A 22,793-nucleotide genomic window follows, 5' to 3' on the forward strand; every position below is an offset into this window, starting at 1 on the left:
AGGTTTCTCTCCCGCTTACTTCCGGTTTCTAGGGGTTCGTTTAATAAAGAGGATTTAGGTAGATAATATAATTTTGTAAGTCACCGACAGCAATTTTAGAGTATGTTTTAAAATTAAAATTCAATTTGGTTTAAATACGTTTTAGGTTTTAGCAGGTAATCGTGCTCTGTAACACCTGTTTTGTTAGTTATTGCCGTGGACGGCTAATTAGATAATGTTTTTAGTAATTAAACTATTAGGAATAATCATTCATTTAAAAATGTATAAAGTCTGGATAATTACCGACCATTGGCATATTCCGGTGGAGAAGTCCTGACGTTTTATTTTAAATATCAGAATCCAAAGGACCACCATAGCCGTATGGTTCACCCGGACGCATTTTGTCAACGTACCTGAAAAAAACGAACGCGCTTGCGCTCACGGAAGTGCGGAGAAATTGATGCGCTTTTTTCAGCTGAGTTGGTTCATGTCAAAAGCTGGTGATTTATTGTTCTTATTGTTTGTACAACTTGAGATAAATTGCTCCCAAAGTACGGAGTAATAATCTGCCAAAGGAGATACGTCACATCTTTGAAAATGCCCCGGAGAAAGGTAAGACAGATGTTTGCTGCAGACTCAGCCCTAAGAGCAGGCTGCTCTCCGGACACACAACAACATAACGTCATAGCTAATGTTAGCCAACGTAGAGACAACGTTTAGGTTGTGTGCAAAAACCTGTGACCACCTGTGAGCTGAATTGCGATTCTACAAGATGCCGTTAATGAGTTTCTGATGTGTGTTGAATGTCGGTGTTGGTAGAATCACTCAACTGTGCTGCCGTTTGTGTTGTTGCTAAAAGCTAAGCTAGCTCATGTTTATTGCTGAGTTGCAAGAATCTGTTGTTGTTAATTAAGTGTCCCTTCTTGAGGTTGCAGTAAGAAAGGCTTTGAAAATGTGGGCTTTCCGACTTGAGGGCAGATTTCTATAAACCTGTGGAGGCACGCAGACCTCCGTTACCGTCTGTAACGGCAGCTTTAACTGTTGCGAGAGGGAACAGGCTGTTCTTTGGGTGCGAGGATCAAACGAAGCGTCCGTACCAAAACAACCCTGTGATTGGACAGAATCGGGAAAGTGTTGTGTTCATTGGTTCGGCTCCGTCAAACCCTGCCTCCTCTTCAATTTCATTGGTCATATGCAAATTGAGTGCTCGGGTTTTTTTTGTTGTGAAGTTGTCAAACGCGCTCACCATAAAGTGCGCTAGTGCTGCATGCTGTAGTGATGTTTGTTTATTGCTCCTGTTATTTTCTGTCCATTTTTATGCTGTTTGTTTTTAACATTCAGTTCTGTAAAAATGTATTTAATTGTTATTAGTCCTAAAAGTAGTCTAACAGCGATGTTATCAATATTATTTGGCATTTATCAGCTCTACATAATACACATAAAGTACATTTATTTGTACAAGCTTAGATATTGTCTTATATGAAGCTTTCTTATTTCTTTTTTATCGTATAGTTATTATCACTATTTTCTTTATAGTCTCCCGGACTTATATATAGTTATAGTTTGTAACTGATACAGCTTTCAATTCATTTTATTCTCAATTTCTTTGGTCTATTTTCATAATTTTTACCATTCGAGACAGTTTGACTGGTATTATTTTCACCTTGTGAGTCTCCGTGCGTGTCATCATGTCAAAATGTTGTCCTGAAGCCACCTACTGTAGTGGGAATTACAGTTTTGAGTATTTTGGCAGGTGTTTATATGTCTGTCTGTCCGTCTGTCTGTCTGTGGACTATTTATCACCGTGACGACCGTGTAAGATGAAGTCAGTAAACTTTACAGGTGTGTAGTAGACATGGAAATGAAGGCCAAGTTAGGAGATGGGTGTGGTCAGTGCTAAGAATGTGATCTCATCTGTAGATGGGCTCTAGTAGTATCTTTATCCAATCTGTCTCTAGTGCTGCTGTAACAACCAATTTCCCTCCTGACGATCAATGAAGAGTTATCTTATTATTATACAATGTATGTAATTTCCTGAGTATGTGTGACCTTTTAAATATAAAGTTGAACCTAAACTTGTAAAAAAAGAGAGGGGGAAATGAATCGTTTCTAAATTGATGAAAAATGGATGAGTATGATCATGAACAAAATAGGCTATTACACATAAAAATCTACAAAATATTTATTAAACGAATGAATTGGTATACAATACGTAGCCCTATAGTTGCACATTTGGGCTGTTGTTTGAAAGGATGGATGAAGACCCCAGTATGTTATTTCTGAATGCAAATGACATGTTGGCTACCGCTAGAGCCTCCTCACCCCACCCCCACCCAGCCGGATTTTGGTCTCTATTTGAGAGGCGTAGGGTGAAGCCCCTCATACGCCTCCGTAATCAGCATCACCCCACTCCTTCATTCCGTGTGGTAGGCAGCTTGTGTCAGCCAGCAGTTTTGACAAACTATGCGGTAAAATACGTTTAAGATACATTTCATGAGCTCATTTGGTTTTTACTGAGTTTTTAGGCGCTCTTGGAAACAGTCTTTTGAACAAATAGCCGATTTAACACCCTGGAAATTCACGCGGAAGGTGCACTCAGGCGTTCAGATAAATTGGAGTTGGTACAATTGCAGCTGTCTGGGAGTGTCCGTGATGCTGCTTAAGCTCATTTTGAGTTTTTATTGAGAAGCCCATCGTGATAAGAGTGGGTCCAGAGCCGGAGGAGATGTGGAGGGGGTGATGCTCCTCCCCCCTCAGTATGGGATCTTTGTTGAATTATCCGCTGGTAAAAAAAAAACAACAAAAAAAAAAAACAACACAAATTTATTCTCAAGTCAGTTTCAATGCATTTTTCAATGTGTACACAGTTTTAAGTGCAGACTTTGAGTTAAATCACACACATTTCTTATAATTGTTATCTCCAGAGGACCGCAGGCAGCAGCTCGGACGGGACTGAGGACTCGGATTTTTCCGCCGATCTCGAGCACACTGAAGTTTCCGACAGCGCGCACAGACGCAGCAGCACGCGCCTGACTCGCGCATCTCTGCGCCTCAGTCAGAGCTCCCAAGGTAAACATGCAAAGTTTTTTGAGAAATAAGCCATTGTAGAAGGAACAAGAAGTGACATAAACCAACTGTACGTACAGTATATCTTTAATAGGCATTGTGAAAGTAGAAGCAACATGAGGGACTTTTATGGACACAAAGGAATAAATAAACATATCGTTTAGGTTAGCATCAGGAGTCTACCTGCTAACAAGTAATGGTGTTGGTGTAATTAACAAAATAACAAAATTATAAAAATATAATCTTCCCTTTTACTGCAGAGAATGAAAACCCATTAGACCCCTTTAACCTTTTACACTTGTCTAACTACACCAGTTTATTTCACCATGAACATAGGAATACATTTCTTTGGATCTTTCTTTAAACTTTAGAAAGTTAAGATAAATTAATATTCCTACCATTTTTCCTTGTGGGTGTAATTAAAGCTACTTATTATATCATAGTTTAGTTTTCTGCTCTTGACCTGTAGTGAACTTTACAGTCTTCTTTTGATCATACATATTTGATCTCTACTTATAGTTATTATCAAGCCAAATATGTCTACATGCAGTGTAATTTAGTTTATGTGAGGCATTTTAATGAGAGAGGATGTTTTCATTCAGAGACCTCAACCCCCCCCTCACTTCAACAGTTCGGCAGTAGCTATTATATATGGGCAGTGATAGAGCATGAATGGGTTCAGACAGGCTGACCTCCCCCCACCACAGACACACAAACACACCCTGTGTGACCTCTTTCTGCTGTGGCTGCCAGAGGGGATTTACAACAGAGAAAGAAAGGCCGACACTGCTTCCTCTGCTTTTTGTTACTGAGAGAAGTTGGCTATGCTGCCTCAGTCCCCACAGAGACACAGCTGAGTGTTTGCTCCAGGAAGAAGTGGATTCAGAGGTTCAGTCGTCTTTTCTGTGGCGGAATTAGACTCTTCATAACCATTGAGGCCGCTCGCAACAAGTAACCCTGCCTTTTTCTTACCATTTTTGCTTGGAGGTCCTTAGTTACAGATTACTGCTCAGGTTTAAGCGATCAATCTGGAAAACCTTTAATCTGTTTTTTCCACAGGGCACTCAAGTACTAGCACTGCAACTAAGTTATTTTTATTATTATTTCATCTGTTTATTTCCTTTATTAATTGTTTGATGATATCAGATTGCTTGTTTTGTCTGACAAACAGTCTAAAACCTTAAGATATTCAGTTTAATATCATGTAAGACAGACAGCAGCGGTGAATCCTCACAATCTAGAAAGAAATATTTGTCATTGTTGCTTGAAAATGATTTATATTAAGAGTGATCCGTTTATCAGCTAATAATTCAAGGCCATAACTGTATGTCACAAATGAAATAAAAAAGACACTTGTGAAAATTGTGTATTAGCAGTAAAATATATTCAAAGTAAAAGTAATCATTATGAAAAAAGTATATTTCTAATTTCATTAGTATGTTTATAATGAAGATAGTTAGGATAAATTTTTATAAAGCTGGATACTTTGAGTTCTAATGCATTTTATATGTTTTACAAGTATAGCCAACAGATAAAAGCAGCTGAGGACAGTGGTCTCAAAAAGTGGAAATCTTGACCTCTTCTCTTGTCTTCTCTTCTCTTCTCTTCTCTTGTCTTCCAGATAACTGCAGCTCAGTACGGAGCAGTTCTCCTGCGGCCGTGGGTTCTGATGAAGGCCTGAATTCAGGAGGAGAGGCGGCAGCAGCAACGGCAGTGGCAGCGTCCGTCTTCTCCTCCGGGCGCAGGGTCACACGCAGCCAACAGGGGTCGACAAACACCACAGCCAAAAGATACCCACTGCGTCAGAGTCGGTCGTCTGGCTCAGACACTGAGGCTAATGGTGAGACCTTTTGTCTTAGTTGTTTGTCTTAAAACAAGATGTGTACAGTACGTTAGGGATGCTTACAAAAAAAAATGGATGCTGTTGTAAGAGAGTAGAAACAGGCACAGAGGAAAGAAGGAAGGCTAGTAAAGTCTGGGAAGGGTGAAGGGAAGGAGAGAGAAGACTGATGAGTAGATCAGAGAGTTGAAAAGGAAGGGGGGTCAGAGAAACAAGGAATGACATGCGGATGAGATGGAGAGGAGGGGGAGGAAGACGAAGGGTGTCTCTCTGTGTGTTTCATTCATCCATTGTGGTGCTGCTTAGCTAATATCATCAGGCCTGTCTGTGATCACAGTGTGTTCCTGATTATAAAGAAGACAAATATGTCTCAGTACATTTCCAGGACTGTCACTGGAACGAATGGATAACCTTATGCAGACCAGGAGCTGTTGTTATAACCCCAGACACCTCCATCCATTAAAGCAGATTCATCTGTACTTAGATTGTTTGCTTATTCAATTTTATCATTAGTTACCTTAACATTGATTCATATAATGAAACGATACACAGTAAATCATGATTTATAATGGTTATTATTACCATCATTTTAATTATATCATGTCCCGTCGACCTGGTTTATTTGCACAATACAAAATATAAAAGATATTTGAAGTTTTTGAAAAAGCAGACTAAAGCTGAAGACAGTTACAAGTTTGGTAGCCGAGCATGGTGTTAGTGTGCTAAAATAGTTAGTCTGACCTCAGATATAACTGATACTAGGAATGACGTGTTGGGGTGTAACACAAAGTGAAAGAAACTGGCAGAGGTTTGAATCTCATATTTAAAAGAAATTTGCCTGACATCTTGAATAGCTCAGAGTAACTGGAAAAATGGGGAAGGAAATGGGCTGCAGTATGTCCTCCCATTCACCTGCTAGCCTCAAACACTGGTCTGCTGCAGTAACATTAGTCTTTACTATTGAATTTCTCTGCTGGCAGCCTCTGCTGGAGGATGTTAACTGCATCTGTATGTGGTCACATTTGCAGCCTACAGAGATTTCTTTGAAGACAGACTTTTTGCAATAGAAAGGCTAGATACTTTTATCACAAAAAAGTGTTAAAACATTTATATGAAACCGGAGGATACTTAGCGACAGATACACATTTTCTGTCATTGATAATGTTTTCTTGGATTGGTTCAGCAGACCTAAAGCAGGGGGCGGACAGGGATGAGACCCCTCCTCGTACCCCAACAGGCAACGCTCCATCCTCAGAGTCAGACCTTGAGGTTTCCAGTCCAAGCAACGACCTTGTGTCTTCTAGCAACGATATTGTAGTTTCACAAGAGGAGGACGAAAGATTGGCTAAAGAGCTGTCACTCAAAGAGGCCGCCGCCCATGACCTTTCCCACCGGCCCAAGCGACGGCGCTTCCACGAGAGCTACAACTTCAACATGAAGTGTCCCACACCTGGCTGCAACTCACTGGGTGAGGGCACAAACACTGAAGCATGTTTTATGGGATCTGATGTGCTGCACCGATAGACCCACTCTGAGGCCATTGTTCCTTCTCTTTTTCACTCAGGTCATCTAACAGGGAGGCATGAGAGACATTTCTCCATATCTGGATGTCCTCTCTACCACAACCTCTCTGCTGATGAATGCAAGGTACACACACATTTTTTTAACAAGCCACATTGGAGTAAAAATATGCTACATTTTCCTTCAGTCTGTCTCCAAACTACTTTTTAGCTTCTGTAATATTACTCTATTATGGGAACATCTCAGACAACACACTGCGACCAAGTGTCCAGTGGATGAAACCGAAGGAAGCCAACAGACTCAAATTGAAATTGTCAAGCTGCGAAGCCTCAAGGAACATGGAGGAGGTTGCTGTAATGTTGTTACTGCAGAGCTGCCTGTGAGTCGTTGGTGGTAGACAGTGTTGATGTTTTTGTCAGGGCAAGGCATCAACGCGCGACAAACAGGCCGAGGAAAGGACGCTATCACACCGTCAGGACGAGAACAGACATTCCACAAGAAACCAGGTAATGCACAAAACACACAAGTGCATCAGACAAGCATAACACACAGTGATGCACGCTCACATGTAAAACACAGATACAGTTACACACATTCTGTCTTTCTGTAAGATGATTCTCTTATCAACTGAACTGAGCAAGTGAATCCAGGTGAAGGCTGTGACCCTTCCTTAATTTCACCTGTCCAGTTCACTTCATCATGAACTGAAGGTGTGTTAGTTTGTGTGTCTGTGTGTATGAATGGAGGGAAATTCCTGCACACTGCAGCATTACTCCTGAAGCAGTAAGACCTCAGGTCAGAGATCTGTGATTCTTCAGTGTAGCAGGGCCAGAGAATAGGGATGAAGCGCTGCTGTAGGTTAAGTCGCAGTAAGTGTGGTGGGACTCATCCTGACATATTTTTCTCATGTAGTTTATTAGTTTATTTGACAAGGACAGTTCTCATTGATCCACAGAGAAAACCCATAACTGAGCCAGAGTTAGCCTAAAGGGGTTAATTTGTTGCTGTCCCTGGCCAGATGTTAAAAAAAACGCTTGAAAAAGAATAAACTGACATATTATGAACTTTGCATACACAAGATAGTGCAAGAAATACTGTAGTACTCATCCCAAAAAATAATGCCAATGTGCTTACACTATATTTGATCCAAACATCCAGTTACTTGAACTCAGATGCAACTTGTAACTTGTGATCTGCTAACATCATATCTGGATCAGGAGAAGAACATATTGCTAATTTAGTTACATTGAACTTAAGACATGATTTGTTGAGCTCTAATATGGCTCTTTGTATTATTAAGTTTGGAAGCAGGGAAACCATGGGTATAGATCACAGTATCATCAGCATATGGGTGGAATTTCTTCAGACAGAAGACTACATAACAATGATCTGAGTGCAGGGCTAAACGCGGTGGACTTGAATATGAACTTTCACATTTTATGTACATTTTTTATTTATCCAGGAGTCACAAAATATCTGCATTAGTATTAATGGAAATCAGTACAACTCAGCAACACATTGTTTCTTTATATACAGTGTAATCATCAAACATTTAAATTTAAAGTAATGATCTTTTTTCTTTTTTTTAGCTCTACTATTGCCACTCCTTGAAATGTAATGGGCCAAAAATGCAAGTGCAGAATCTTGTGTGTTGAAGTGTTTGTCTCTGCGCTCACAGGCCCCATCAGATCGTCAGCTGCGCTACAAGGAGAAGGTGACGGAGCTGCGGAGGAAGAGGAACTCTGGCCTCAATAAGGAGCAGAAGGATACGTACATGGTAAGTGGGTGAGAAATAAATGTGTGCGCAATAGTTCAAACACAAAGCAAATGTATTTCCCAATATTATATTTTGAGAGTCTTTCTTCTTTTCTTCTCCACCCTCCTCCACTGCCAGGAGCACCGTCAAAGCCATGGGCCGAGCCGGGAACCGCTGCTGGAGAACATCACCAGCGACTACGACCTCGAGCTGTTCAGGAAAGCGCAGGCACGTGCCTCGGACGATCTTGTAAGAGAGAAAACTCATCATCATCTCCCTCTCTTACTCTTTACTCCTCCCCCCCCTTCTGTTTTGTCCCCTCTTTTCTGCCTTACTCCTCTTCTTCTCTGTTTCAGTCTGCAAACCCTCCTCTGCAGCCTCAGGAGGAGTCTGAGATATTTTTGGTAGTTTGTACAATCACTTCCTGTTTGTAATTGTTTGTTCTCCTGCTCTGTTACTTTGTGACCCATTCAGATGAGAGAGCGTTGTTACATTCAATCAGGCTTAACTTCAAACTATCACATAAATGGTTTTGCATGTTTTGGCCTCTTCGGTACAAATGGTATACAATTTTCCAAAGCAAACAACAGATTTGGGTTAATGACAGGATTTTCAAGCTGGTATTAATTTCTATTTCACTGCAAAATAAAAGTCATCTTGAAAAACGTGTGAACAGTGTCGTATTATACTTGCATGGTAATGCTGGCAGTCTTAAAAAAATTCAAATTAACTTGCTCAGATTGAAGACCTTAAATTATTTTGACACAAATAAAGTCTTAAATTCATTTTTGACAGACTTTCATAATACTGTGGTATCAAAACACTGTTTTCCAACAAATCCTACCCTCTACTAGTTTTTCTTATGACTGTGTCATAATTCTTTTGTCAAAGTTTTTCTTAAAAATCCTTGCACCCAACATGTAAAGAAGAAATTAGTTTCATACCTTCATATTTAGCCTTTTCCTATTTGTTCCTCATCCTTATATTTCTTCAAACATATTTTTATTGTTTTATTTTTATATTTTCTGTGGCTGGTTTCCTCCACTGAGGTTTCCTTAAGTGTGATCTTGGGCTCACACGATCCTCTTCCCTGAATAATTGAGATCTTTTCCTCTTTCTCTTCTCTCCCCCTCTGCCTGCTCGCCTGCCCTCTCTTCTCGTCCTCTTGTCCTCTTTTCACTTCCTTTCCCCCTCTCCCTGTCCCTCCTGTCCTGGCCTGTGCAGGAGAAGCTCCGTCTGGCCGGTCAGGTGTCCGAGGGCAGCAACATGATAAAGACCATCGTGTTTGGACGCTATGAGCTGGACACCTGGTACCACTCTCCATATCCAGAGGAGTACGCCCGCCTGGGGAGGCTCTACATGTGCGAGTTCTGCCTTAAGTACATGAAGAGCCAGACCATTCTGCGCAGGCACATGGTGAGGCAGCCTTATTTTGTTTTTGAAGCCAGATACTTAAAAAATTGAAGACTGCCATAAAAACATAACCTGATAAATTGACTTGACAAATTAGTCTATTTTTATCTTTAAAAGACTTGTCTAGTGTCTACACGTTTAATATTTTCAGCTGTTGTAAGTAATCTTATATTAACAGCTGATCACATGATTGCATGCACGTTTAAGGCGATGCTCATAGTGACAAACCCACAGAGAATTATCACCTAGCTCTGCTTGTCCTCTGAGCTGAGTTTTATTAAGACTTTCACCCCAGGCTTTTGCTCTCTCCACTTTCATGTCACAAGCAGCAGCTGTTTTCAGTGAAGAAGCTCTGATAAACTCACTGTTCACAGCCTGCTTATGTGTTGCTCCATATCTGCCTGATTTGTAAATAGTTTACTGACAATTTCACAAGGGTATGATATGTGTGTTGTGTTAACCGCTTGTGACGGAGAATTGTTAGCTATAAAAATACACAGTGGGATTGATTTTCTTTATTTCAGTGGTACTGTAAATTAGTCATAGTCGAAAAATTACTTTAATAGATTAAGGCAAATTATGAGTAAAGTTGTTTTTTTTTTATGCAGACTTGCATACACTGTTGTTGGTATTAGTTATTTTTGAACACACAGCTTCTCCTGTAGTTTCTTTCCTAAACTGCACACTGCAGCTTCTCTGCCTGTCATCAGCATCTCAGATTAGATGTAATGTACATTACTGTTTAGGACTTGTACATTTAAATGATCAAATGTGACTAGCTGTGAAATACCTCCATTTTTATAACAAAAGCTGCATTACAGAAATAAATGCACACCTGCACCAACTGTGCAGTTTAGGTTCATTTACCATCTAGTTTTAGAAAATAAATGCAATTTTTTTTTCAACAGTTTACAATAAAAATATCAAATATTCAAATATTTTGGTGCAGTTTTTTTTCTCATTCATTCCACATTTCAACAAGGAAAAAAAACAAAGAACACAACTAAATGCTGCAAATTCTTCCTGGTGTGGTTGTGGACTGGTTCTTTATCTCTGATTGATACCCAGAAGAATTTAAGCTTGCGCTCAGTAATGTCGAAGCATTAAAGTGAAAATGGAGTCTGGGCTGTTGCTGTAGTTCAGACTATGACCTCACTATCTCAGTGCCTAAGGCGATTCATAATTTTATTCCTGCACTGTGCAGACTCGATTTAGATTTATAACTTTGCCCTTCTGATGCAGTTCACACTGTTTCTATATTTGAGTGAGAGACGTAAGAAGAGGAGCTTTCACCAGACTGGGTGCTCTGCTGAACTGGGATCTGAAACAGACCACTTTTGTTGTAGTACACTGAGCCCTTTTTTACAATGAAGTATTTAAAAAAAAAAAAGAAAAGAAAAAGAATTTCTAAAACCAATGAAAAACAGCCAATGAGATTTAAAAAACACTTTATGCAATCTGCCAGAGTAGAGATGTGAATTCAACCTTTGTTTTACTAACCTGTATATAAACTAACCTTTGCTTTGTTTTTCCTCCTTGTTTGTCCCTGTTGTATAAAGGCTAAGTGTGTGTGGAAGCATCCTCCAGGTGATGAGATCTACAGGAAGGGGAACATCTCTGTGTTTGAGGTGGACGGAAAGAAGAACAAGGTGAGAGAGTCATGCACAGGTTGTCCTGACCTTCCTTTGGGTACATGAACCTCTCTTACTTTAATCTGTGATGTTCTCTCTCTGTCTCTCTCTCTCTCTGAGTCAGGCTCTGCAAACTCAACTTAACTGCGACATTAGACATTAGAAATCATCTTGAATCAAAATTAGCAGTCCCTAAGTTAGATGGGAGGTGGTCAAGTGGATGAGTCAGTCAAAATGAATTCAGAAGAAGGCATCATCTTAAATCCTCTTGTGGAGAGAGGCAGACTGTCTGGGCCACTCGTGAACATCATGTCTAAATTAGTAAATGCAACAAGTTCTTTTAAATCGCTGGTATGTTCAACTTAAGAACAAATCTGTTCATATGACAGGTTCTGGCATGACACTGACAATGGCTGCATTGAATGTAAAAATTTCACTTCTGGTTGACCAGAATCCTGTAATTATAATGAGACAGAGATCTGTCTGTGTGAGATTAGACAGCTGTGTTTACACAAAGACAGGGATGGACTGTTCACCAGCGTGCTGTCATAAATGCTGACAAGAAGTCACTGTGAAGTGAACCAATAAGCTCTGATGAGTTATGATGTCTGTGTTGCTCTTCCTCACAGATTTACTGTCAGAACTTGTGTTTGCTGGCGAAACTCTTCCTGGACCACAAGACTCTGTACTACGACGTCGAGCCTTTCCTCTTCTACGTCATGACTGAAGCTGACAACACAGGGTGCCACCTAGTCGGATACTTCTCTAAGGTAACCAGGGTGCTAATTACTGAGTCACAGAACCGTTTTTTTCAATACACTTGAATTATTTGAACAGAAACCTTCAAATTAAGTGTTTACCAGAGAGGAGAATGTTTTTCCAAGCTGCTTGATGATATGAAGCTGTAGGTTTGGAAGTGAACTGTACCAAACACTGATTTGCTGTTTCTGGACTGTAGAGAATTAAAGTTCATAAATTGCTTTTAATCAATACATAGTCCCCCAAGATATAGAGTATATCCAAAACCTGTGTCAGTTAGTTTGTTGTGTTTATGGATTTATTCTCCTTCTGCAGGAGAAGAACTCTTTCCTGAACTACAACGTGTCCTGCATCCTCACTATGCCACAGTACATGAGGCAGGGCTATGGCAAGATGCTCATAGACTTCAGTGAGTACAGACACAGTGTGTGTATTTCTCTTTGTGTGCTTTACTCTCATAAATTTAACTTCCATACACACTGGCCAGAGATTCTGCTCAGCACAATAACAGCAGATTTAGGAGGCTGTCTGAAAAATATGTGTGATTTAGATATTACAGACATTCATATTTTTATTTTATTTCCTCTTTCTATATCCTTAAGGAAGAAAGTGCTAAAAAGTAAAATCAAACAAAAAGGTCTATCCGATCTGTTCTTCCAGGTTACCTGTTGTCAAAGGTGGAGGAGAAGGTGGGTTCACCTGAGCGTCCTCTGTCCGACCTGGGCCTTATCAGCTACCGGAGTTACTGGAAGGAGGTGCTGCTGCGCTACCTGAACAATTTCCAGGGCAAGGAGATCTCCATTAAAGGTAAGAATAGGACCAGACACACACACAATTATGGGGAGAGACAGAAACATTTCAGGAGAGAAGAAGGTTGGACGGTGGTCTGTCCAGATCTCTGAATCACTCATCATACATAAGAAGAAGAAGCTGTAAAATAAACTGTCATGTCAGGAAGGAATGTAAGAGCCCCAACAGGTCAGCAATGCTTGAGACTGTGTTTGCGTGCGTGTGTTAATATGTGTATGCATGCATTCATGTGTGAATGGATCAGAGAGCACTGAAGCCTCACCAAGTGAGGGTCAAGCTGATAAATGAAGGTGGATGCACACAACAACATCCCAAACTCATTCGGACGACTGGGGGAACGCTACATGCAGTCCAGCAGCTTTGTTGTGATGGTTGTGTCCATTCCAGAGGAAAAATCCCTGTTACTGTGGTGAAAACCAAAAAAAAAGTATAGAGTAATAATAAGTATAGTAGAATAACTCACTGGTTTAAATTTTAAGGCTTAAAGTTCTGCATAATTGAGGGTGTGACTGCTTTGATTGACAGGGGAGTGAGTGTATGCTTGTCTTGGAGGCTACGTCCATCTTTATTTACAGTCTATGGTTCAGATATTTCAGTCAGGAGTGACCAACATTGTCATCTAATGCTAGCATGCATACAAGTGGGCAATGATACAGTGTTTGTTTTTAACATAATTTCAATCAAAGTGCACCAGCAGATGACATCAGAGCTTTTTCTCCTTTTTTTCCCCTGCTACATGTACTTCTCATTAAGAAGCCTCAGATTGTTGCCTGAAATTAAATTAAAAAGTGCCCTGTTATGTTTTCTCATAAACAAACAAAAGTTCTGTTTACATTTTGTGTTTCTCACCACGACACATTTTGTGTGTTTTAGAGATGAAACGGTTACCGGTTTCATGCTATATCACGGTAGAAATGCCAGACGGTTAGTATCACCGTTTAAATTTTAATTATCACTATAACCGTGGGCTCTGTTAGGCATCGACCAGCAACCGTCTCCCACACGCATGCGTAGCGTTAATGCGTCAGTCAAAACATGGCGGAAAGCAGTGACAGCACTGCTGCGGAGATTTTTCAGCTTCCAAAACTTTTTCCCACCAAAGTTTGTAGGTATTATAGTTTTTTTGGTTTGTTTTTTAAGCGAGTAAACCCGCTAAAAAGGCGAGTAACTCCTTTTACACTGCCAGACGAGTTTGCCTTTCTGCTCGGGGCGATGTCACATGACCTCAGAGACAAGACGCAGGTGAGAAGGAGTGAGCTGTAGCCGCTTCGGTCGGTGATTGTGTGGCTGCAGCTCACTGTCATCCCGGTGCCGTGTAGCCGCCGTGTTTCTGGTTTAACAGCACCGTGCTGGACAGGTGACAGGTGTGTCTACAGCCTCTGTGTCTGAAAGACGTCACAGCAGGCGAAAAATAATGCTAATCCTTGTTAACAGAGTTGGCTGATGCTGATAGATGTGTTGGACATGATATTATCTTAATGTTTAAATGTAAACATACACTTAGTAAAAGTTTTATTACTTTTTGAACATTTTCCGCGCATTTTACCAATATGTGATAATACTGATAACCGTGATTATTTTTGTTCACTATGATCCTGACACTAAATTAATATACTGTTTCATGTCTAGTGCGTTTACTTAACAACCAACATGTTGAATGCATTTCATTCCTCATAAAACTCTTGAAAAGCAGACGGAGTTAAATCGTTAATTGTCCATTACTGGCAACCTGCTGCTCCTCGCTCTCCATTTAAGCTGTTCATATTAAATAGGGAGAGGTGGGATTTAGCGCATTTAAAGTTTTACATCCCCGAGCCATCACGATTTTAACAGCACTAATTATATGTAACTCTAGAGTAAGTGCTGTAGAGTTGTAAATAATTTCAGTTGACTACCAGGACTAACTAAAACATAATATTGCAGTTCGTTTTAGATGAGCTACTGTTCACAAAACCTTTTTGTCACTGTAAATAAAGAGGTAGTGAAAACATCAAATAATAGAAATGCCACAGGGGTCAGACAGCAACCATAACAAAACAGCATGTAATTCAGTACACTCTGTTCCCTCATGTCAAAACCACTTTTTTCCCCTTCTTTTCTTTTGAGATTGTGTTTTTTCAAGATGTTTATGTTGAATTTAAAGTGTTATTTAGAATTTAAAAAGATGTTTTCAACTCACACTGAGTAATAATAAGTCATTCCGGTCTGCACTCAATGCGTTCTCACTACAGACATGATACGACTTCTCTGCCTTTCTCTGGCATGCCTGTAGAGATTAGCTACACATGACATTGTACAAAATGGAACTGATCATCATTCAATAGCATTTTGATTAGTTCTAGCTACGCTGCTGTATTTACACAGAAGGAACTTTGAATATGGTCATAGTTTATCTTAAGTTTGATAATGCTGAGTGAAGGAGTTTTTCAGTTGCATAGAAACAGCACAATCCACAACAATGATGCAGCTGTTTAGCAAAAAAAATTCAATTTCTTTTTTTAAATGTTTAATGTTACTGTGAGTATTTAGCTTCGTAGAGAAATTATCCATGTTTAAAGTTTGTAATTGAACCCAGTGAGTATCTTCACTACTCTGAAATCTAAAAAGACAGAGCCTGGCAGCTCCACAGTTCATGTTTACTGACCTCAGAAAACAGCTTGTCACTTTTCATGATGCAAAAACAAACCAATAATCTTTCATTAAGCATATAAAACATTCTGTGACTGTATTTCCAGGAACATCTTAGAGCATTATGCTTGCTTTGTAATTGTTGTGTAATTTTTTGTTCTCTAATGCTAGTTTTAATCCCTGCTAGTGGCCGGTGATGGTCCAAAGTTAAATATCTGCACAACTATGGGATGGATTGGCAGTAAATTTGGTTGTGGATATTGATGTCCCTGACAGTATGAATTATAATGATTTTGTTTATCCTTATCTATACCACCAAGATTTATGTTCAAACACCTGCAGAACTCTTGACTAATGAGTGTTAGCAGCAAATTTTAATTAGCTAGTTAACAAGCTGACATGCTAAAATAATATGGCGACTATGGTAAACATCATACCTGCTAAATATCAACATCATAAAGCAATGGTTTAACATTTTGGGAAATGCGCTTATTTGCGTTCTTGTTGAAATTTACATGAGAAGTCTCCTCTGGGTGCCTGGCAACCACACGGCGACAACAACACATCAGCAAGTAATAACATTGCATCAAACCACAGCTTGTTGTTTATACTCTTTCATATTTGTGCAGATTACATGTGCTCATTAATGAGCTTTAGAGATGCTGGCAGGCAGATTTTGATACCTTTAGACAGAGCTAGGCCAACTGATTCCCACTGTTTTCAGTCTTTATCCTAAGCCAAGCTGATCAGCCGCTGGCTATTGCCCTATATTTATTGAATAGATCAATTTTCTCATCTAACTCCTGGCAAGAAAGCAAAAAAAAATGTCAAACTATTTCTTCAACACTGTCATTCTGAGCATGTTAGCATTTGACATTAGCATTTAGCTCAAAGCACCATGGTGCCTAAGTATAGCCTCAAAGAGCAGATCGCTTGGCTGTAGCCTCTTAGTCTTATCAATCGCATATTTCTGACCTTCTAACTCTGGTGTTTAACTCTTGTGTTCACAGAGATCAGTCAGGAGACGGCAGTGAACCCAGTGGATATTGTTAGCACACTGCAGTCTCTCCAGATGCTCAAATACTGGAAGGGAAAACACCTGGTTTTAAAGAGACAGGTAGGAAACAAAAGAATCAAATTTAAAAGTCAGAATTTCCTTCATGCTATCGTGTCCAGTTTCTACATAATACAGGCTCTGGCAAATTAGTTTTGGTCAAAACATTTATTAGGTACTTGGGACAATTACGTTTCAACTTTATGACATAGTTCGTCATCAGTATTTGCAGCTAAGGTGCTTCTTCTTCCTGTAGGACCTTATTGATGACTGGAAGGCCAAGGAGACAAAACGTGGTAATGGCAAGACCATTGATCCCACAGCCTTAAAATGGACACCGCCTAAAGGGACGTAGAGGAGCTTCCTTTCACATGACACACACACACAAACACAGACAGATTTTCCTCTGTACACTGGCATGCTCACAGACCCTGAGCCTAAACCCTCACACATACTCTTTTTAACGTATAAAACGCTTTCAGTCAGCTACAGCAGAGTCATCCACTTACAGAGTCAGTTACTGTGGGTTCAAGCAGTCACTGTCATGGCTCGGGAAATTGACTTCAGTCCAGTAAAGAAAAATAATAATAATAATAGTAATAAATAATATATATAATAATAAAACTGAAAAAATCCTATATTAAATTTGTTAAACTGATGTATGTGGTCAGTTTTTAAGATCTGGCTGTGTTAAATTTAACCAAGCTGTAGTTTTCATTAGCGAGAGCCTCCTAATGAAGTGTACACTTTACATGCAAGAAAAAAACATGAAAAGTGATGGTTAATTTAATTGTAACTTAAGAGTTAAGGTTTATATGTATTTGAAGCAATAAGCTATGTATTTGAGTTAAAACTAGACTCTGCAGCCTAGTGTTTATATTCAGGTCTCATATGTAGACAACTGTAAGCCACTGGCACTTAAATTAAGGCAATATATTACATGGCTTTTGCAGATTTTATTAATTAGCTTTTTTTTAATCCATGTTATGATCTTCTTTTCAATAACACATGTTCAGTAGAAAGAAAACTTCCAAGATTTCCTGTTGCCTTGTCACTGCTGTTTTTCAAACTTTTGTTTCAACACTGTTTATTAAATATGACTGGTGCATTTGAAAGTGCAACCACTGGTGCTCTAAAATGACAAGCCAATAAGTACGGAGCCCCAAAATGTTTAATATATTAAAAAAAAAATCATATGAATAAACTATGTAATATATATAAATGAAACAAAAATGTTTGAAACAACTTCAGCAATTACAAAATCTCAATTCATTATAAAAAAATTATTTTCGTATTTTTATAGGAGTTCATCTTTATTTCATAACAGAATTTTTTTTAATTCAAAATGCCCTTTTTAAAAAGTCTTTTTATACTTGATGATACTTTTATTTCATGTCATTTTCATGACAGTGGTGTAGTCAACTGCCATCTTATCACATTTTTCCCATTTCTTAATCTAACAAGCTCAACAGTTGCTACTGGTTTTAGCCAGTTTGCTCTTGTTAGCTTGAGCAACAATGACAAAGTAATTCTGAATCAACTATCGAGCTGCTGCTATAAATGAACACAGTACACACACAGTGGCATTAACTTTTTTGTTTTATGTATTTAGCTTAAAAAGGCTGCTCATGCTACCCAGCTAGTTAGCTAACTAGCTACGCCAGGTTGTTAGTTTGGTTTATTATTCAGCATCAAAGCGAAGCGCTAGTGTGTTCTCAGCAGCTAACGTTAGCTGGGTAATTCAGAATTACTTCTCTTTACTTTGATGTTGAGTAATAATCCAAGTTCACATGCCGGCCTAGCTAGTTAGTCAGCTTGGTAGTTAGTATGGGCAGCCATGTTGAACTAAGGCTTAAAGACAATGAGGTTTCGTTACTGTGTGAGCAGACACAGTGTGAACACAGACTGTGTTTCTTTACAGCAGCAGCCTCTTGATTCAGAATCACTTTGACATGGTTGTCGTTCTAGCTAACAGGTGCTAATTGCCTTATTCTGATAGTGTTTGTTGAGCTGCTTGCTTAAGAGACACAGGGGGACATGATTGGCTGGAAGGTGATAGGGCAGTGACTTTAGCACTGTCATTAAAAGTGGGGGATTCCATAGAGGAGAAGCCGATCTTCGCCGTTTATGTGTAATGTTTATATTTTCAGGCTTCAACCTCAACAAGATTCTTCTCCAACATACAGTATGACTAAAACATAAAATCACGAGCCACAGTAGCAGTCAGTGATGTTAGTCTACGTAGGATGGCTGCTGACATCTCGTCAATGTCATTTTTAATCCGAAGAGTGAAAGTAATTGCGCATTGTTAGCGCACCTCCTCCCGGACACTTAATTAGCACAGACCACCAGGCACACCCGATAATCCAATCTGCGACAGCCAGTATCGAACCTGTGCAGCATTTCATTCTATTTTCAAGACAGAACGCGTGTCGGCAGCACGCTGACTCACGCAACGCGTTGTGGCAGACACAGACCAGCTGGCTGTGATTAACTAGGACAAGTGCATCAAGCTTCTAAGAATAGGAGTCCTTGATTTACCATTCAGGTCACATGACTAAACGGAGGTTTCCCACAGAAACCGGAAAAGACTTTTAAATGAATTTGATCATTTCCACACGAGTTTGATGTTCAGTAATCCCCATGAATAAAATATTAATTAATATTAACACTATTGTCATTTCACATATTGAGAGCGGGCAGATCAGCTGTAGAGTGATGTAGCGTTATGTCATGCATCCAATCAACTCAAGTTGATTACATTTTTTTCTGGAAAAAGTATAATGGTTGAAATGGTGTGAGGAGTTAAGATGGTCTCAGGTCGAGTCTGTTACCTCTTTTTGTGTAAAAAAAAAAAAGAAAAAAAGAAATGGCGCACAGACCAAACAGTGGCTGCTTGAACTCAGAGCAAATCAGTTTTGCTTCTCTCTCATGCAACAAAACACACACATCCAGTATCTCACCCGTCTCACTCATCAGTCGGTTAACCAGGAAACTATAGCTGCCATTGGCCACATTTGTACAGTGTAATGTCACTGGGATGGGACCTTTTGTTACCACCCCTCCTTCTGTTTTTTTCCCTTTTATCTTACTGTCGGTTGTGTTGTTTCATGATGCCATGAACAGTGAGGGTACACAGGGAATCTCAGCTGTTAGGAGTGTGGGAGCTCACAAACATGCTGCTGTGTTTTCTGTGTCCTTTTGTGTTGATTTTTTTTTTAAGTTCTCAACGATATTTTACACTTTTTCTACCTCTGAGGTTTTACCACTGTATAAATGCTAGAACGGCCCATATTTAGCTTGTTTTGTTTCCTTTTTTTTTATTCTGTGTGTTAACATGTGAAAAAAATGTAGCTGTGTTTGGCCAGCAAGTTTTTTATTAGATTTCTTTTTAAATATGCTATTTATATTCTTAAAAAATATGATATGTTAACTACTGCGTAGAACGTAAAGGACAAAGTCTAGTAGGGGAATGTCTACTCTATAGGACCGGCTTCCTTGTGAATAGAAAAATATTTATTTAAAATTTATATGTAGATTTGAATGTGTTTAGAAACGCTTGAAAGGTACAGGAGGGAGAATCCAGGGCATCCACCCACCACCAACAAAGACAATGACAGAGGTCATTTTTATTTCAGAGGTTTCATCTCCTTTTATTAAAAGTGACATATGATTGAATCAAAATGTGTCACTTTTGCACATTGTCACTATTTGTTACCGCCATAATTGGTGCTGCAAGCGCTTAGGAAAATACAAGCACAACCTTTATGCGTTAGTGATGGTCAGCAGCATTTTGTAATATTATTTGTCCTCCATAGCCCACTGTGGTTGATCAAAAACTGAATTTATTTTATTGACAATCTCCATATTTATTGATTTAGATCAACATGTTCATTTTGTAACCAGCTCTTAGGATTTGTTAACAGTTTGGGAAAAAGGCAAATTCACTTCCTTGTTGATAGTTAAATGAAGAAACTGATAACACTCTCTTGTCTGAATGGTAAATATGAAGCTACGGCCAGCAGCTGGTTAGCTTAGCTTAGCACAAAGACTGAAAACAGGGCTAAACAGTTAGCCTGGCTCTGACACTTTTAGTTTGGTTTTTGTTCAGATTAAACAACAAGATATAACATGTTCATTATCGAGCTTTAGAGGTGCTAGGAGGCAGATTTTATTACCTTGAGCCAGGCTAACTGTTCAGCCCTGTTTCCATTCTTTGTGCTAAGCTAAGCAGCTATTGACAGTAACTATATAGATACTTACTGTATCAGTCTTCTCATCTAACGCTCAACAAGAAAGAGAATAAGTGTATTTCCTAAAACGTCAAACTATTCCTTTAAGCATTGTGCATAAGCTTAGACAGCAGTTGGCTGTGAAATCGGAGGTGTGTGGCCAACAATGTCAGATTGAATCAGCTGTTCTTCAGAATGTTTTTTTGTTTGTTTTTTGTTTTTTTGTAGCTTTTGTGTCATAATTTCAAACGTGGACAAATCATTTTCTTTCACAAACTACAGCCTGAACTTACATAATTTACATTTGTTTTCTTCTGTTGCCTTTAAAGTGCATACATTTGAAGATGTTTTTCTTTTGTTTTGTTTTCTTGTATAGTGATGTTTTCTTTCTGTCATCAGTGGATTCATTTGTCTTTGTTTTACATGTTTATATTTCCTTTATTCCTGTGGTTAGTTTTCTCGTCTCATTTCGGTCGTACATTTGACAGCTCACGAGTCATGCCCACCGGCCGATTCAAAAGTCAATACAAACAGTTCGTGCATTTCAGAGGACGAGATTTTTCCTTTTAGCACCTGTTCTCAATAAACCTCTCTGCAACGTGCTACTGAGCGAAGTTACTCATGACTGTTGTGAGTGTAGGGAGTGTTTTTTTTTTTTTTTTCTTGTCAGTTCTTAAGTGCATTTACAGGAAAGTGCACTTACTTTTTGAGGGAATTTCAAAGTAAAAATCGATCTTAAGACGCAACACCTGACGATGATGATGTTCTATAGTTCGGCAATTTTGTCCTTGAGTGTACTTTTGTTTTTACAAAGGTATGATGGAGTGATTTTGCTTTCAGTGCCTACAACATATATTTTATAGTTGTGTTTTTCTTAATGGGTGGTACAGTGGTTAGCACTGTCGCCTCACAGTAAGAAGGTTGTAGGTTTCGAACCCCGGTATGGCCAAGATCTTTGTATGGAGGTCGCATGTTCTCCTCGTGCCTCCGTGGGTTTCTCTCCGGCTTCCTCCCTCAGTACAAAGACAAGCAGGTTAATTGGTGACTCTAAATTGTTTTCTAAATCTTCGTTTGTCTCTACATGTCAACGCTGTTATATCCCGCCTCTTGCAATCCTTATAGCTGATGGATGGAATCTTGCATTGAATTTTTAAAAGTCATTCAGGAAGAAATCCATTATGAACAGAGAGGATATTTTCTCACAGCGGCAGAAAATGGACCTGAACATTTGTCTTCACCAGAAAAAGACTCTTACATAACACTTTGTCAAAAAATCTGGAATGTGTTGAAAATTACAAATGAATCATAAGCAGATTGATTTTTTTATTCTTAGAGATGAGCCCATTTTAAGGAAACTTTTCTTTCTTGATGTGGCAGTCCATTTTTATTTCTTTTTCATCCTGTTGTCTTGCTGTTTCCCTCTGTGCCAGTGGCAGCTATAGGTGAACAGGTTCGGAGCATCTTGCTGGTTATTAACACACGAACAGGGTCACGGACACTTAGAGAAACAAGAGGCTTTCCATCACCTCCTTCCATAGGCCAGCGAGCTGTTGTAGTACTGCTACCTATTTAATCTACGCACACAAAGCAGCGACACACAAAAGTAGCGTGGCATAGATATGTAGCTCAATTGTGCTTTTGTACTTGCTTCTTCCCCTTCCCTCCTCTTCAATAAATGCAAATGGTGAGCTTTGACTGATGTTTGTGTGTTAGCTGTTTCCCCCGGCAACAGCGCAAGAGAGGGCTGATGGGTGAAGCATCGTTCGAGTCTGGTCAGTTTCTGTATGAGCATATCACTAACAAGGGAAGTGCCATTCTGCCTCCCTTAAGATGTACATCTGTCAGTCCTGACGAGACGAGCCTCCACTCTGCCCTATTTAATGACATGTTGTGCATCTACAGCTGAGAGGTTCAATAGCTGGAGTGGACTTAAATGTGGAAACCAGAAAAAACGTAAGGCTGGTATGTATAAAGTTATATCATTCTAATAATGATAAACATTCCCAAGCGTTGGTCTCAGCTCCCAAATTCTTTCAGAAAGCTGCAGAGGTCTGATAAGTCAGTTAAGAGTGAGCAGCAGAGGCAGCTTTCTATAGTCTGTCCC

At 39.4% G+C, this 22,793-nt stretch overlaps 1 protein-coding gene across 4 annotated transcripts; it reads left to right on the forward strand.

Moving 5' to 3' along the window:
• The first annotated feature begins 370 nt into the window (after positions 1-370).
• Positions 371-22,384, forward strand: LOC111662476 (histone acetyltransferase KAT7-like). Of its 4 annotated transcripts, none has more exons than XM_023416353.2 (15): positions 371-591; positions 2,904-3,048; positions 4,667-4,885; positions 6,069-6,353; positions 6,450-6,532; positions 6,826-6,912; positions 8,085-8,183; positions 8,301-8,390; positions 9,387-9,578; positions 11,135-11,224; positions 11,836-11,976; positions 12,281-12,374; positions 12,626-12,772; positions 16,414-16,520; positions 16,714-22,384. In XM_023416353.2, exons 1-15 carry the CDS (start codon positions 577-579, stop codon positions 16,810-16,812), a joined length of 1,893 nt encoding a protein of 630 aa, XP_023272121.1. In that variant the 5' UTR covers positions 371-576; the 3' UTR covers positions 16,813-22,384. The 4 variants fall into 4 exon arrangements, with proteins under 4 accessions (XP_023272121.1, XP_023272119.1, XP_023272120.1 ...); XM_023416351.2 differs by having other exon boundaries at positions 375-591; positions 8,301-8,411; XM_023416352.2 differs by having other exon boundaries at positions 378-591; positions 6,072-6,353; positions 8,301-8,411.
• Positions 22,385-22,793: the final 409 nt, after the last annotated feature.

This window comes from Seriola lalandi, unplaced genomic scaffold (assembly GCF_002814215.2).
Source record: "Seriola lalandi dorsalis isolate HSWRI2012SDOR001 ecotype SW California unplaced genomic scaffold, Sedor1 jcf7180002054563, whole genome shotgun sequence".
NCBI classification, from domain to species: domain Eukaryota; kingdom Metazoa; phylum Chordata; class Actinopteri; order Carangiformes; family Carangidae; genus Seriola; species Seriola lalandi.

Excerpts from the sequence above, each read along its gene's own strand:
- LOC111662476 (XM_087176644.1), top strand. The coding sequence starts at position 2,719 with ATGCTCCTCCCCCCTCAGTATGGGATCTTTGTTGAATTATCCGCTGGT. Across the intron at positions 6,354-6,449 it reads ACCTGGCTGCAACTCACTGG|GTCATCTAACAGGGAGGCAT; the intron begins GTGAGGGCACAA and ends TTTTTCACTCAG. Across the intron at positions 9,579-11,134 it reads CCATTCTGCGCAGGCACATG|GCTAAGTGTGTGTGGAAGCA; the intron begins GTGAGGCAGCCT and ends TGTTGTATAAAG.